Source organism: Spizellomyces punctatus (genome assembly GCF_000182565.1).
Source record: "Spizellomyces punctatus DAOM BR117 chromosome Unknown supercont1.5, whole genome shotgun sequence".
Taxonomy (NCBI): domain Eukaryota; kingdom Fungi; phylum Chytridiomycota; class Chytridiomycetes; order Spizellomycetales; family Spizellomycetaceae; genus Spizellomyces; species Spizellomyces punctatus.
In genome coordinates, this window is record NW_015971541.1 from 1,344,614 (window position 1) to 1,359,161 (window position 14,548).

Here is a 14,548-nt window from a genome sequence, read left to right on the forward strand (position 1 = left end):
GTCGGAAATAGCCTCTTGGCAGATTAGGTAACATGATCACGTGTAAATTCACGTGCCTCCCACCAGAACAAATTCGGCTCCTTCCAACCTTCACAACCACACGCAAGTTGCACGCTGCAACTCCACAGAACATTCACAATGGCGGCGACACACGAACCTATGCAGGTGAGGTTTCAAAAGCTCCCAATCGAGTGAGCATACTCATGTAAAGAGAGAAGGAAAAGCTCACCTGTTGACTGGGGGATTCCGTACGACAGATTTCACCGATGCCCACCATCGATCCCGACCTGAACGTCTACGGTATGGTTAAACCTCTGGGAGATGTGGAGTTTGAGGACAGGGGAACAGGGGAACGTGCTGGAATCCCTGGGGGAGAGCAAAGAATAGATTGAGCTTGCAGATGAGCAAAGTGCTTTACGCACAATAGTGCTCACAACTGGTTGTTGAGTCAACCTCTTCGTCCCACTTTTTCTAACCGTTCTGTTGTTCCAGATCGGGCAGCTGTGGTGAAATCGCGTGACGAATTCTTCCGCGAACAAATGGTCCGTATTCAGGAAGTGACGGTGCTTCGCGACAAGATGCGCTGGTGTTACAGGCGGGAGGGTGTCAACCATTTGCAAAACTGCAGACACCTGTCTCAACAGTACCTTGACTTGATGAAGGAGATGAGGACCGGATGGATTAAACCATTTAAATTGTCTGGTCCGCCGATACCTGAACGTGTACCCACCGCGCATGAAGCTGAATGAAGGGTTGGAATTAGCAGAAGGCAACATATGGTAAGGTTAACAAGTGAAGATACGCCTCTTCTATGTATACCGAAACACTAAGAATACTGCTTGTAAAATTGCAGGTAGACTTATGTACCTCGTGTATCAACAATAAAGCATATATTCACAAAAATGCGCAATTCGGCTGAGTTGCTAGAGTTTCCGTCTTGTAGGGCGAGCAAAACGTACGAATCAATGATAAACTTGGAACCCCGCTTCGCATCTACAACCCAAATTCCATTTTTGCATTGCACCCAACCCAGTTTATGGTGGCCAATTTGATATCTATAGACATGATTGAAATGTAAAGATCCCTCAGACTCGAGTAGGCCAATAATGACTTATGTGCGGCAATATTGTATTGTTACATCCGGGACATTATAACAGGTTAACTACTGTTGAGTAATTCCCGCCGTCCAGAGATGGGCCTGTCGCACGACGACCCCCCTCCTTCTGTGACCTTCTACCATCCCTCCCGTATCTCACACTTCAAACATTAACAAGAAAGCCCACCCAGCAACAGCGCTTAGTGACCGAGAGTTGAGAGAGTTTGCTTCACAGCGGTCAGGTCCTTTTGTGCGTTTGTGGCAGCCTGAGCCCGAACACGGAGAAGAGCCTTCTTCTGAAGGTAGTAAGCGTGAGACTTGGTCTTGCGCTTCTGCTCCAGCTTCTCAACGACGTCCTGGTATTTCCAGCCGAATTCGCTGGAGATGCGCTTGAGAACGGTGAACTTGCGACCGGGAGAGAGACGGAGCACACGGAGGGCGTCAGGGACGACCAAACGCTTCTGCTTGTCGTACGGGGGAGGGACACCCTCGAAGACCTTCAAGCGCTCAAGGGCAGCAGCACCACGGGCGGTCTTGTGCGGGACCATACCACGAACGGTGCGCCAGAAGATGCGGGAAGGAGCACGGAAGTGGAAGACACCTCGGGCAGGGTTGACAACGCAACGCTTACGGAGGAAAGCCATGTACTTCACTAGAAATCACCGAGAGGGGATGAGGTTCTGCCACCACCAAGAAGAATATGCGAAAAAAAAATAGTACGTACACTTGTTGCGGAAGAAGGGTCCGCTGATGTTGATCTCCTCAGCACGGACAATAATAATCTTCTGGCCGTTGAGCAACTGTTTGGCAACAATCGATGCCAAACGACCGAGCAAGTGGCCCTTGCCGTCAATAACAACCTCCTATGCAAAAGAAAAACAGCACGCGGTTAATAAGCTAGTTTACGAACATTATCAGCTTCACGGTGTGTCCGGACACCCTCCCAGTCTATGAGAACGAAAAGGCGGCCCTCGTCCACAATTTCCACCGTTCGTCCATTTCACAGATCACTACTCCGTCCACAGGTCCGTCAGACCCTCCAAATGAATTTTCCATTTCTGCTCTCAGACGGTTCTCGACAGTAATAAAAACCGTTCACTCCGAACCCACACTTGCTTCCAACTGCATGAGACCCGAAAGACCCCCGCTCCCCCTCGATAGTGTTTCTACGCCTGTACCTTCTGGAACGTGGACATCTTTCTTCTTTTTTGGGGGGTTAACGTGCCGTATCGAAGATTTCGAACGACGTGCGTTATCGGGCTTCTCAGAATTAGAAGGGAAGGAAAAGGGAAGGCCTCTTGCTGGACGTTGCCGACAACGACCACGACAAACAAACGAGGCCCAATGTGGCGCGGCAGCAAGAAAAGTCAGGTGAAATGTGCTGATTGGCTACTTTTATGGCACAGTTTGATTGGTTAAATGAATATCACGTGATTTTGCTTACGTTTGCATGCAAGAATTAATGATATTATGAAAGTATAAACAAATGAAAAGGTCTCAAGAAAATAAACTATCCACCATTAGAGCAGCTGCTCAATCATTCCCCCATCAGAATCAGAATCAGAATCCTCCATCTCCTCAATAACATAGTCCTTTGCATCCACAGACTTTAATCTCTTTGCAACCGGAATCGGCAGATTGGTTGACCCTCCATCCTCTTCGTCTCTACATAGCATCTGAACCAATCGTTCGATAGCTTCTTGCACTTTCTCATCTTTTTCCTGTAGATGAAGCTTTTGTACCACAGGATACACCTTTTTGGCCCGAAGAATCTCACGTCCTTGTCGTGTAGTGGTCAGAAGGAGTAGAATTTCAACAAGGGCAAGTCGTAACTTGGCATCCTGCTCACGTTCCTTGTCTGGTTCCAGAAGCTGCAACTCGTCTGGCATTCCTTCCATTTCCTTAAAAATCAAAAATCCATATCAATCACTGCGGGTCAATTCATCATTCAGCTTCGTCGCACCTCATCTGTATAATCTTCCGGCCCAGATAGAGGAAGAAGGAGATATGGCAACAAATTCAGCTCAGTATCAGTGAGTAATAGTGCGTGTCCTTCTGGTTCAAAAGCTGTATTCTTGATTGTATGGATGGCGGCACTACGGCGGATACGGTTGGGGTGCTCGGTAAATGGCACCATCTTACTCAATCGTAACGCTCCGTCAACTCCCGTCCGTCCTCGGAACCATGCCGCTCCGGCTGGTGTCATCGCCACATTTGACAGCACCCCACCAAGGAAATGATATTCGGCGTCCGGATTATATCCCTTCCCTGCACCCCTCACAAAGACTTCCAGCAGATTGTCGAGGTAATGGGTTTTTAGTTTGGTGGTGGAGGGATTAGGTTGTGTGGAAGGAGTTGGGATAGGAGACGTGGATTCCGCTGATGGGCTGGGCGCAGCTGCTGATCGTGAGATATCCGCGACGAGTTTCCGTGCCACAGAGTTACTTTCGGAAAGATTGTTTAACAACATACAACATAGATCGGCTACTACATTTCGAGGTAACTAGTCAGATATAAAGAAGCACAAAGATAAGTATTAGTATGAAGACATATTTGGGTGATACGATATGATCTACATACCACAATCAGCAATATCAGGTCATAAAGGAAATCTTCATTGTCCATAACGGAAACAAAGACAGGGTCCACGCACAGGTTGATTAAAGCACTGAGTGCATCATGAGCTGCCAGCTAAAAAGAAATCCATGGTGTCAACTTTTGCTTGCGGAACTGAACCATAGATCACACCAACCGGCTCTCCCTTGGTCAATGCCATTAGATCCTTTACTACTCGACAGCCATCTTTCTTGAAAAAGGGAAGAAATTCCGGCGTTGTAGTGAGTCCTGCAATATTCTTTGCTGCTAGTTGCCGCACCTAATATAGGATTGGGTTAAGCTTCGGGAGAAAATTGCTTTCAAAACGGAATTTTGCATACATCTGGTCTAGGATCTCTTAGAAAGGAAAAAAGCTATGAACGATATTTACCAACAGGTTAGCAACGCGAAATCGGATGTTCGAAAGCTACATTTTCCATACTTCGTCTAGTTGTGCCTCCATATCTGCAGCAGCAAGGTGAGGTGGTGAACACACGACAGATTGTCCAAGAAGAGAGGCGAGTTGCTGTGGCAACAGGCGCTTTCGTAAGCACCCTCAGACGGGAGCAACCCCACAGACTGTCCTTGCCACCACAAAGCATGGTGCCCACATCCATTGAATTGGGTTTGGACCGCATCAACCGCCTTCTAGCCGCTCTAGACAGCCCTCAAACCAAATTTCCGGTCATACACGTAGCCGGTACCAATGGCAAAGGATCAGTGACTGCATGCATATCAGCAATCCTCACGCATGCAGGTTACAGAACTGGCCGCTTCAATTCGCCCCACCTGGTTTCTCCCCTTGATGTAATTCGCATTAATGACCGTATCATAGCCAAAGATTTGTATGCGACATGCTACGGGAAAGCATTCAGGGCTGACGAAGAGAATGCAATTGGGGCCAGCTTGTTTGAAATTCAGACAGCGACAGCCTTTTTGGTATTTGCGGAGCAACATGTCGATATAGCGATATTGGAAGTTGGGTTGGGTGGGAGATTAGACGCGACCAATGTTTGCTGTAGTCCATTAGTGTGCGTTTTTACTGCGATCGGTATGGACCATGTAGATCTCCTTGGGGACACAATCGAAAAGATTGCCGCAGAGAAGGGTGGCATCATCAAACCGGGAGCAATGGTCGTCATTGGACCACAGGTCGAAGAAGAAGTAACTCCTGTTCTAATACGCATGGCCGCCGCGCACAACTGTCCAGTCCACATTGCTTCTCCTGCCGTTCGCCCATCGGACTCAGACTTGATCGAGGTCCAATACAACGGCCAAATTGTCCGCACTCCTTTAGCTCTTCTCGGCGCCTTTCAGTTGTCAAATGCTGCGACAGCGCTGAAAGCCATTGATGTGCTCACCTCTGCGCATCCTCAATTCAAGGTCCCAATTGACGCAATCACGTCTGGGATGTCCACAGTACGATGGGCTGGAAGGCTGGAATGGGTCGATATCCCAGGTTTGGGTAGGATACTGATTGATGGTGCGCACAACCCCCCGGCAGCGGAAGCCTTAGCCGACTTTGTTAGCAATCAACGCAGTAAAACAAAAGACGGGCGTGTAGGATGGATAGTGGGCTTGACGCAAGGGAAGGACTTGGAAGGCCTGCTGAGCTACCTTCTGAAAGAGGGTGACAGCCTCTATGCTGTCCCCTTTAGTCAGCCAGAACAGATGCCATGGATCCGATGTATACCAGCCGATTCGATACGGGAACGAGTAGTCAATTCATTCTCGGGTGTCCATTGTCTGTCATTCCCAAGCCTATCACAATGCTTAAATGCGCTGGGACAGGACGAGACTCGGCCTAATCTTTTGGTTCTCTGTGGGTCTTTGTATCTGGTCGCAGACTTATATCGTTTATACTCTATACCGTCATGAAAGTGGAAGGTCCCCGTAGTCGAATCTTTGATAATATATACTTGGTGTAATGCTTATACATAGAATAAAGTGAACGAACTCTTATCGCTGCTTTGTTCTGTCCCCTTCCCCACCAGCGAAGATGCTTGTATTATGCTCCGCCACTTGCATCCACCTCTCCTTTTTTCTCTTGCCCTCGATGTACCTCATACTGTGTGGAATCAACCAGTTAATTCATTGCCTCGCAGCATTTGAGCAAATCTGATAGTAGCTCACCTCTCATCGTAAGATCTTGGCATGACGCGAGGAACTGACCCCCCGTCTAAGGCCATGAACGTAAAATGAAACGTATTCGTGGTGCTTTGCTCGTCACTGATCGGATCTAATACATCTGCCCGAACCTTGACTTGGAAACTACGAGACGGCGACCCGGAGGAATAGGTTACTTGAGACGTGAGACTAAGTAGTGATCCAACGTGCACTGGTTTACGGAAGCTGATATCGTCGAGGGCAACAAAGTGTATCCGTGATCTGCAAAAGATGAGACCAGTCGAGTGGGCTAACTCGTATGCGAGACGGATCAGATAGCCACCAAATACGTTTCCGTGAATATTGCGGTCTTGAGGCATGCACATAACGAGGCTTTGTTTTAAAGTATCTTTCATCCATTTCACATCTTCTGGCATGTCCCTGTTGTAGGTTGGATCCAAATATTGGATGTACTCTTTATATAGGTCATGTACCAGGGACATCTAAGAGCAAAGGGGTGAGATCTATTGAAAAGAGAATGTTGCAGGAGATTGATGATTACCTCTTCAAAACTTGGGGGTATTAGGCTTAAGTCAAACCTTCTCTCGGCGACCTTTCGAGCTTTGTGCTCTAAACACGGACTCGGTTAGCTCGCCAGCTTGGCTTCAAGACAGTTTCGGGAATTAAGGCTCACCAGCTCCCAGTTTAAATAATCGGCGCTCTTCCTCTGTTTCCAGCTTCAACTGATTGATGGCCGCGGCCTTTCCAGTGTACGGATCTCTTGCAACCTAATCATGCGTACGTTATCAATAGGTATTTTCGCAATGAGTAAGACGGGAATGACTTCACCATTGAAAACTTTGCCGCAAGAATTGGCTTGCCAGGGACACGCTGGTCCGCCGATGGTTGGCCAACTCCAAACGCGGATTGACCTGACTGCGGGGCTCCCTCTGGCACTGTCTCGACCCAGCAGCTGACCTCCATTGATGATGTTCCTACCCCTATATCTCAGTTAACATATGCACGCTTAAATGCATCACCAGATGCACTTACATGTGACATGGCCACTAATCCTAATATCTTCATCAGGTGGTATGACATCCAACATGTCAATGCGATCAAGACTCGCTAGGATGTATAATCAGTGTGTGTGTCTCCAGGCGCTTCTAGAACCATCTTCATGATATTCACCTGTTACAATGGTCAACGGAATCGTCTCTGATCGCCCATCATCACAATGCAAGTACCCAATCGATCCAGCTAGGGCATCAAGGTCTTCAAGGATCTTCCCGATCCGAATTCCACCATATACATTGAGATACTCTTCTTTGACATCCGGCTCGGTTTTGAAAAGAAGATATTCCTCAATATAAGAGTCTTTCATTTTCTTTTCAAGAATGACTGGTATGTCGGTCTGGCTTTCACCCGACTCTGCCCGCTTTTCCAGCGCTTGTTGTTGCTTTTCAGCGAGAAACCGATTGATCCACATACTAGATTCGTTTGACTGCATTAGGAAAGAGCACCAAAAAGCATTTATAGTGACAGTGGAGGGACATGTACCGATGTGTCGCAGACGTACGGTTGCGTACGTAGGGCAAAACCATCCACTTCCGTCGCGTTGCTGCTTCAGTTTGCATGGCGTCTGAAAATGAACGACAAGAGGACTGTAAGCATCAAAAGAGAAGCTATGAGTTAGTCGTTCCATTACTTTTTGCGCCATTTAACTTGGTTCTGCTGTCTTCGGCCGCGGCGAAGGGAACCAGGTGCAATTCTCGGCAGAGCATCGGCTGGCAAGCGATGCGCTTCAGCCCCATGGTGTTGTGGGAACCTGGACCTGCAAGCAGTCCTAAACGATAGGACCTACGCAGCATGTCTGTGGAATTCCTTACAGTGAAATGACGATGGAATAAATGGGGAGATCTACAAAGTTTTTGAAATTCCGATGACTGCCCAGAATGGCATCATTACGTGTGCACACGGTTGAGAATGACAACGCTTTGTATTTTCCCTTCCTTCAGTTTACTTACTTTTGACTAGACGATGCCAACAGCTCCCGTCCCAGACGCAAGCGAGGATGAAGCTAATTTCCATGCAGCTGCAAAGTATCTTGCGTCACGGCAAGACCTGCATTTGAGCAATGAGATCATGTTACAGGTTTGTTGAAAGAAATGCTGTTTAGGACTTGCGTTCTTTTTGGGTATGAATGTAACTAGATGCCAAGTGCGTTAATAGTTTTACGCGTTATACAAAGTTGCGACTGTTGGATCATGCAACGTTCCAAAGCCAGGCTTCTTTGACTTTGCGGGGAAGGCCAAGGTTGGCAGTCGATGGAGCTCAATCGATATTCAACACAGGCCGTTTTCTGACTTCCACTACGTTCAAAGTGGGATGCATGGGCTTCTTTAGGAGATTTGCCCAAGCAAGAAGCAATGTCACGATATGTGAGATTCGTTGCTGAGCATGCTGGCTGGAAGCCGGGTGAGAGCGATCGCGAGGTTAGTTGGTAGCTCCAGGAGTCTCTTCATTTCCTTGCACCAACTGTATTGCATATCTCCAGACTACGGATAGCGAAACATCACCACGCACACGCCCTGAAAAGACTGACAAGTCTACCGGTGTATCAGTTAGTACAATGGCCAATGACCGTGAAGAGATTAGGTATGTGGACATAAATCCATGCTACCAAGTCAAATACGAAACTAACTGGTCCGTCAAGTGATGCCGACAAGACAATATGGAACTGGGCCGAGGAAGGGGTAATTGAGAAGGTCGTTGATATGATTGATGCCAAGCGTGCCGATGTCAATCAAGTGGATGATCAAGGGATGACCTTATTGCACTGGGCCGCGGATCGAGGGTATGTGGAACTGACCAAGATACTACTGGAGCGAGGTGCATCCGTTGATGCACAAGATAATGAGGGCCAAACACCACTACATTATGGTAAGAAAACACATGAAATACCCGTGTCACGCCACTTTGATTGATATCTCTCGTATAGCTGTCATTATTGAAAATGAGGATATTGTGAGAAAGCTTATTGCTAGTGGGGCAAGTTCAGCAATACGGGACTTCAATGATGAAACGCCACTGGATTCTGCCTCAGAAGGCATTAAGAGTGTTATAGTAATTGAATCTTCAAAATTATCAAAAGGATAGAAATCTTCTACGGCGTAATATCCATCCACCTCTAATGTTGTTCCTATTCGTCCTGGGTTCATGTCCAGATAAATGGACTTGCAACAACGGCACGTAGCATCCGCGCAGGTTTCAAAGGGGGCGGAAGGTTGGGATAGAATGCCAGAAACCACGTTGCATGGCGAAATGCCAGCACGCAACCAACGATCATTAACATAAGCTTGCTCGGCACCAGTCTTGCATGGCGCACCGCCAGATAAAGTTACAACCTGGCAGTCCAGACGATTCGAGCTTTGGCCTTATCGATTATCATAGTCCGAGTGCGCGACAGATACACTACAAGTATCAGATATGATGAGATCTTGTATCGGATCCTTTTCTTGTTTTTGTATCTGATCATGTACTTCAGTAAGGCAATTGGAACTGTTTGGATTATTAACATACACATCCCAATGTCATTTTTCACAAAGCATATAATGTATTGATATTCAACAAAAATTGCAGACCCCTCCTAGTCATTGTAACCTGAGACCTTTAATGAGCCAACTTGCTTTCTCAAGCCCTTGGGATGGCCCGCCTTTTCGTCCAGATCCTCCTGCCTACTCTTTCCGCCCTTGAAAACTGGCCGCTCACCGTGTGGAGTGACGCGAATGGCATGCCGCTTTTCTGGCCAAAAGTCGTAGGTAGCTGAGTGTATCGTGGATCTGTTGTCCCAGATTGCCACGGCATCCTTTGACCACTTCCAGCGGACAGTCACATCCACGGATTGCGAGATCAGCTTGAAGAGGAACGAAAGAATAGCCTCAGACTCGGCTTTAGGAACTCCAACGATCGAGCGAGTGAATCCTGGATTAACAAAGACAGACTTCCATCCCGTAACGGGGTGCGTCCGGACTAGCGGATGGACAGTAGTGATAGGATCACGGCGAACCGTTGTTCCAGAGGCCTGGGCGCCCTGTGCTTGCTCGTGAGCTGAGTGAATGGCGCTCAATCCCTCGAGATACTGCTGGAAGGCGGGTGAAAGCTGGTCGTAGACTGCATATCCCGACACCCAGAGAGTGTCACCGCCACCACCAGGAGGGGTGGTGATTACCCTAAATGAGGTATAAGCGGGAGGTTGAAGCTCGTATGTGACATCCGAATGCCAAAGTTCTTGCTGTGTAAACTGGTTGTTTCGTGGAGGTCGCTTTCCGTCAGCGTAAACAACGTGAATTTCCTCAAGACCTGCTTTCTTCGGGAGACCGGTGGTAGCGTGCTTATGAAGCTTGCCCCAGTATCGACCAAGATCCAGCTGTTTCTCGACAGTAAAGTCCGATTGGTCACGAACAAAGACCACACCGCGGTGGGCTACCAACCGAGCCAGATCGTCCTTCTGCTCGTTGGTGAGATCCGCTAGACGCACTCCCTTGAGTTCAGTTCCAATGGTAGGAAGTACGTTCTCAGCTGTAACGCTATTGCTAAGAAGCCGCGAGTACTTTTCATCCCCGAACAGCCCGCGATCGGGGTCGACCTCAAACTCAGCTAAAGGTTCCCACTTAACGTCGGGAAAGCTGGGAAGGAGGTAGTCATACTCGTAGCTAGTTTCCTCAGTTGTATCAAAAGCTTCGGCGTAAGTAGGTGCAGGAATCGCATATGAAGGGATATCAGTTCCAGTTTGGCTTTTAGCTGTTGCTTTGATATCGCTGATTAAGGTAGCTTGGTCCGGAAGAGCCGCCGTTTCTGCGAGTGCGTGTGGAGGGGCCATGTTCTTACTCAGATAGCAATGTCAAAGATGATTCTGGATTCTGGTGCCTGTGATGCACTGGCTTTTGGAAAAGACCGCTGCGACCGCCCTCCTTTTAAAAGACTTCGTTAAGGTGGGTATGCTGTTCGCGATCGTGGCGCAGTGAGTTAGGTAAGGAACGCGATCGCGCAATTTGAGAAAGACTTCAAAGCATCACCGCAACCCCAACACGTTCGCGAGTACGACGGACCCCCCACGGTTTGCATTTCTAAGCTCATTCGCAATCACGAGCTTTGATGGTGGGGGAAGGAGGGGGTAATGGGTGGGAGATCCATGTTCCACTATTTGTATTATTCATCTTGTGGCAGAGTGATGGAGATTGATGGTTTTATGTTTCCTAAATGGGGAAATCTGTCAGGTAATGGTCAAGCGTTTGTGTGTGCCGATTCAAGCATGCTATCATGGAAGAGTGGGGGATTTTCGAATCCAATCGTGTCCAATTACGAACTTTGGGGGTCTGCGGACTGAAGTGATCGAATGACGATTGAGAGATGAGATGCAATCACTCATGCTATCTGATCACTTTTATTGCTGGCAGTCATTTGTGCTCTGAAAGTTGCTTGGATCCTGCCAGGGACCTCGTGCCTCCCGGAGCCACCAGGGGAATATCCATTCTTCAGCATCGACGGAAATTGACGTGCCATTCTTGATTAGTAACTGTAAAGTTCCTGCTGTTGAGTGCTTTTCAAAATGTAATATTCTCATGCCATTCGAAGATGTTCCAAGCGTTCTTGGTGCAATCACCCATATGGTTGCTTGGGAGAGGACGTTTGTAGTCTAGCATGAATATCCGGCGCAAGCTGGTCCTCTAGGAGTAACCCTATTGAGCCATGCTGAAGAGATATTGGTGAAAAGCATCATTCGGGAGTTTAAGCAACTCGGCTTCGAAATCGCTTTCATCATGTGGATTATTGTTAGCTATCTTCGCTGCTCAAAGTCTTTGACAACTGGAGGACTCTTGTGTGGTTGGTTCAAACCAAAATTAGGCGCTGTCTCAAACTACTGTACACACGCGTACGCCGTTCTGCAGAAACTGAGCAATCCCATCGCAAATACATTCAGCACCAAGAAGGTGCCCTTTACACATTTCAGAATGTCACATCAGAGCGGAATACAACGTAAGACGTTTGGGGCCCGGTCGGTCTTCAGCAGGGAAAAGTGGCATCTTGACCAATGCATTCACAGCATCCGAAGAGCTTCTTACAACATTCAACAATGCATTGCAAACGACAGACCAGCGTGCCATCAAAGTTGTCATTTCTGAGGGTTCGTCCTTGTATCTTCCATATTGTCCTCCAATGTTCCATAATCAACACTTTTTACTTTTCTTTGAAGAGGTCATGACCGTTTCTGACACTTTGCCAGTGAAGGGAAGCTGGGAGGAAGGTAAAAGTCGTTTGCATGGGTTTGAACCAATATGCTTTCCATAAAAGTAATGCAAGAGTGGAACAGATTTTCCCCTCCTATCGGCTTGGTTTGGGCCCACAGAACCCTGCTTCGTTCTGTGCCGGATGGATTCAACTCTGCCAAGTGGAGATTTTGAATGGATCTTGCTGCAATATGTCCCTGATTATGCCAAAGTATGTGATATTCTTGTGTGTCTTTGTATGACATACCCTTTATGCGGCATGTTCACTCATAATCACATCAATGTGCATGTAGGTCCGAGATAAAATGTTGTATGCATCAACAAAGGCGACTTTGACAAAGGAATTGGGCGACTCAAAGTTTGTGGACACCTTGTACGGAACAACACCGGTACAATTTATGGTGTTCATTCATAGCAGGAAACCTAATACTGAAAGGACACCAAATCCAGGCTGAAATGTCGCTTGATGGGTATCGTAAGCACATTATACACAAGGAGGCAGATGTGCCATTGACGGAACGTGAAATCGAAGCTCAAGCCGTTAGATTGGCAGAGGTGGGAGGGTGCTTGCGAGATGCTATTTATACCTTGGAAGCTAATGGGTCGACAGTCGAGTGCAGACATTGGAATGTCGTCACGGAGATCTCATGCCCAAGGCGTGACATTCCCCTTTTCGGATACGGCTAAGGGCGCTTTGCGACAACTGAAGGATGGGAAAGCGAATGTGGTTGTACTGGTGAGATGATCATGGTGTTTAACTCAGCCAACCGATCGATCATGACAATACGAACGGATTTTCAGTCGGTAGACTTGTCCCAAGAATGCATGGAACTTGATACGGCAGGGGATACGACTTTGTCAGAGCTACCGTCAGTCATTGAGCCCTCAGTTCCACGTTTTGTATTTTTCACTTTCCAAAATACCGAATACAATGGCGCGCCTTCCTCCCTAAGTGGGTTCCCAAGCATAGATAGAACACTTCACTTCGCTGATTACTAAACTATAACAGTCTTCATTTATGTTTGCCCGCCTGAGTCGAAAGTGAAGGAGCGCATGCTGTATTCCTCTTCTCGTGCCAGCGTTGTTGCGTATGTAGAAGGTGAATTGCAGTTAAATGTGGTAAAAAAGGTAACTTGGAAATTACTTCTTCGTATGAATGGACGACCAACTGATTATTAAATTCAATATAGTTCGAGGTTGACTCTGTCGACGAGGTGGATGAAGCCACTTTAACAGAAGAGCTCTACCCGAAACAACAGGGTACACCAGGAATGACGAAGCGTGCGTTTGCACGGCCGACTCGACCGGGAAGAGGTCCTGCGCGCGTATCACGGGCAGGGACTCCTTCCTCTACTGGGAGTGCAGATACTTCTTAGGATCAATGGAAAATGTAGATTTCGAAAACATTTGAGATCCCTTTTTATTTAGACCGGCGACAATCTCAAGTTTTACGCCGTGTCAAATGGTCGTATATGACCACCTGTGTGTGCTCATCGGTCTCAATTTCTGTTCGCGTCGTGTTATCACCTGGTTTTGGCTCCTTGAACGCGAGGAGGAAGATTAACTTGAAGGAAATATACTCTGGTGCCAATAGAACAAGACATCTCTCATCTTTCAATCCACAGACATACCTTCGGGTCAACGTTTATGATTTTCCTATCTCTTTTATTTTTAAACAAGAGTCCGTTCTCATTGTCTGCAATCACCTGAAAATTTGGGGTGGCATTACTCGTACAGGTTTGCGTCTCCCAATTATAAAAGCTCATGTCAGATGGGCGGGGCATCAAAACTTTTGCACGCGAGAAGTATGGTTCGAAATTCTCGGTCTTTAAGCGATAAGCGTAATCAATGTAGCCGGATATCTCTTGCGACTTGTTGTTGCGGGTTCGTATGAAAATTATGGACTGTGGTGGTAACCAGTGAATATATGCAAGACAGATGATTACTCTCAAATTACCAACTCAACTTTTACCTACAGTGAGTTTCCCACTTCTGTTGGCTTCTTCCCTATCTGCAAGGGCTTGAAGAAAGAGAGATTTCGATAGATCCTTTCCCTGGGATGCCAGGACTTTAGTCGCTAACCGTTTCGACAATCGGAAATTCTCTGCCGCCTTCTTTCTCGATTCGAATTCTTCCCTCTTCAAGGGCTCGCCTGAACCTCTGTATCCCAGTTCAACCAGCTGTCGTGCTAGTTCTTTGTCCTTTTTATAATACGGGTTACCGTGGACCCCCCGCAGGATATGAAATCGGGACATATCTTACTTCCAAGTAATACAAGTCTATAGCAGTAATTTGACTGTCAAGATATTCTTCATAAGTACCAAATTCAGCAATGGTATTATCGCCTGGACCGTTAGGGAGGTCCCCCAATTCGTCGGCCATTCTGCGGTCTCAAAGCCCGTCGTCAGTTGAGAGTTCTAAACTCAAAGAGTTGCTCAACTGTGTCGGAGGCAGCTTACGA

The 14,548-nt window shown here is 47.4% G+C and overlaps 9 protein-coding genes across 9 annotated transcripts; 4 read left to right on the forward strand and 5 right to left on the reverse strand.

Annotated features, from left to right (window-relative positions):
• Positions 1–97: 97 nt before the first annotated feature.
• On the forward strand, positions 98–1,143 carry SPPG_03599 (uncharacterized protein). Its single transcript, XM_016751860.1, has 4 exons — positions 98–165; positions 258–300; positions 493–779; positions 854–1,143. Exons 1-3 carry the CDS (start codon positions 139–141, stop codon positions 747–749), a joined length of 327 nt encoding a protein of 108 aa, XP_016609847.1. The 5' UTR covers positions 98–138; the 3' UTR covers positions 750–779; positions 854–1,143.
• Positions 928–2,442, reverse strand: SPPG_03600 (ribosomal protein L13). The gene is made up of 3 exons (XM_016751861.1): positions 2,275–2,442; positions 1,821–1,959; positions 928–1,748 (listed from the first exon to the last, which is right to left on the reverse strand). Exons 1-3 carry the CDS (start codon positions 2,290–2,292, stop codon positions 1,297–1,299), a joined length of 609 nt encoding a protein of 202 aa, XP_016609848.1. The 5' UTR covers positions 2,293–2,442; the 3' UTR covers positions 928–1,296.
• Positions 2,443–2,525: 83 nt separating this feature from the next.
• Positions 2,526–4,168, reverse strand: SPPG_03601 (uncharacterized protein). Its single transcript, XM_016751862.1, has 6 exons — positions 4,134–4,168; positions 4,033–4,065; positions 3,849–3,971; positions 3,677–3,787; positions 3,060–3,599; positions 2,526–2,997 (listed from the first exon to the last, which is right to left on the reverse strand). Exons 1-6 carry the CDS (start codon positions 4,152–4,154, stop codon positions 2,617–2,619), a joined length of 1,209 nt encoding a protein of 402 aa, XP_016609849.1. The 5' UTR covers positions 4,155–4,168; the 3' UTR covers positions 2,526–2,616.
• A 114-nt stretch (positions 4,169–4,282) lies between these two features.
• SPPG_03602 (FolC protein) lies at positions 4,283–5,660 on the forward strand. Its single transcript, XM_016751863.1, has one exon. The coding sequence runs from the start codon at positions 4,292–4,294 to the stop codon at positions 5,567–5,569; it is 1,278 nt and encodes a 425-aa protein (XP_016609850.1). The 5' UTR covers positions 4,283–4,291; the 3' UTR covers positions 5,570–5,660.
• Positions 5,582–7,750, reverse strand: SPPG_03603 (uncharacterized protein). Its single transcript, XM_016751864.1, has 9 exons — positions 7,506–7,750; positions 7,358–7,439; positions 6,989–7,287; positions 6,851–6,925; positions 6,647–6,798; positions 6,492–6,585; positions 6,360–6,427; positions 5,825–6,300; positions 5,582–5,759 (listed from the first exon to the last, which is right to left on the reverse strand). The coding sequence occupies exons 1-9, from the start codon at positions 7,666–7,668 to the stop codon at positions 5,651–5,653; spliced, it is 1,518 nt and encodes a 505-aa protein (XP_016609851.1). The 5' UTR covers positions 7,669–7,750; the 3' UTR covers positions 5,582–5,650.
• Positions 7,751–7,812: 62 nt separating this feature from the next.
• On the forward strand, positions 7,813–9,000 carry SPPG_03604 (uncharacterized protein). The gene is made up of 6 exons (XM_016751865.1): positions 7,813–7,951; positions 8,030–8,113; positions 8,182–8,292; positions 8,355–8,455; positions 8,514–8,740; positions 8,799–9,000. Exons 1-6 carry the CDS (start codon positions 7,838–7,840, stop codon positions 8,954–8,956), a joined length of 795 nt encoding a protein of 264 aa, XP_016609852.1. The 5' UTR covers positions 7,813–7,837; the 3' UTR covers positions 8,957–9,000.
• Positions 9,001–9,417: 417 nt separating this feature from the next.
• Positions 9,418–10,679, reverse strand: SPPG_03605 (uncharacterized protein; the record flags this gene model as incomplete). Its single annotated transcript, XM_016751866.1, has 1 exon — positions 9,418–10,679. The coding sequence occupies one exon, from the start codon at positions 10,677–10,679 to the stop codon at positions 9,447–9,449; it is 1,233 nt and encodes a 410-aa protein (XP_016609853.1). The 3' UTR covers positions 9,418–9,446.
• Positions 10,680–11,745: 1,066 nt separating this feature from the next.
• Positions 11,746–13,710, forward strand: SPPG_03606 (uncharacterized protein). The gene is made up of 10 exons (XM_016751867.1): positions 11,746–11,836; positions 11,904–11,984; positions 12,054–12,104; positions 12,171–12,298; positions 12,381–12,476; positions 12,538–12,642; positions 12,698–12,823; positions 12,889–13,039; positions 13,097–13,215; positions 13,278–13,710. Exons 1-10 carry the CDS (start codon positions 11,812–11,814, stop codon positions 13,461–13,463), a joined length of 1,068 nt encoding a protein of 355 aa, XP_016609854.1. The 5' UTR covers positions 11,746–11,811; the 3' UTR covers positions 13,464–13,710.
• Positions 13,069–14,500, reverse strand: SPPG_03607 (uncharacterized protein). The gene is made up of 4 exons (XM_016751868.1): positions 14,350–14,500; positions 14,064–14,288; positions 13,719–13,991; positions 13,069–13,627 (listed from the first exon to the last, which is right to left on the reverse strand). Exons 1-4 carry the CDS (start codon positions 14,467–14,469, stop codon positions 13,529–13,531), a joined length of 717 nt encoding a protein of 238 aa, XP_016609855.1. The 5' UTR covers positions 14,470–14,500; the 3' UTR covers positions 13,069–13,528.
• Positions 14,501–14,548: the final 48 nt, after the last annotated feature.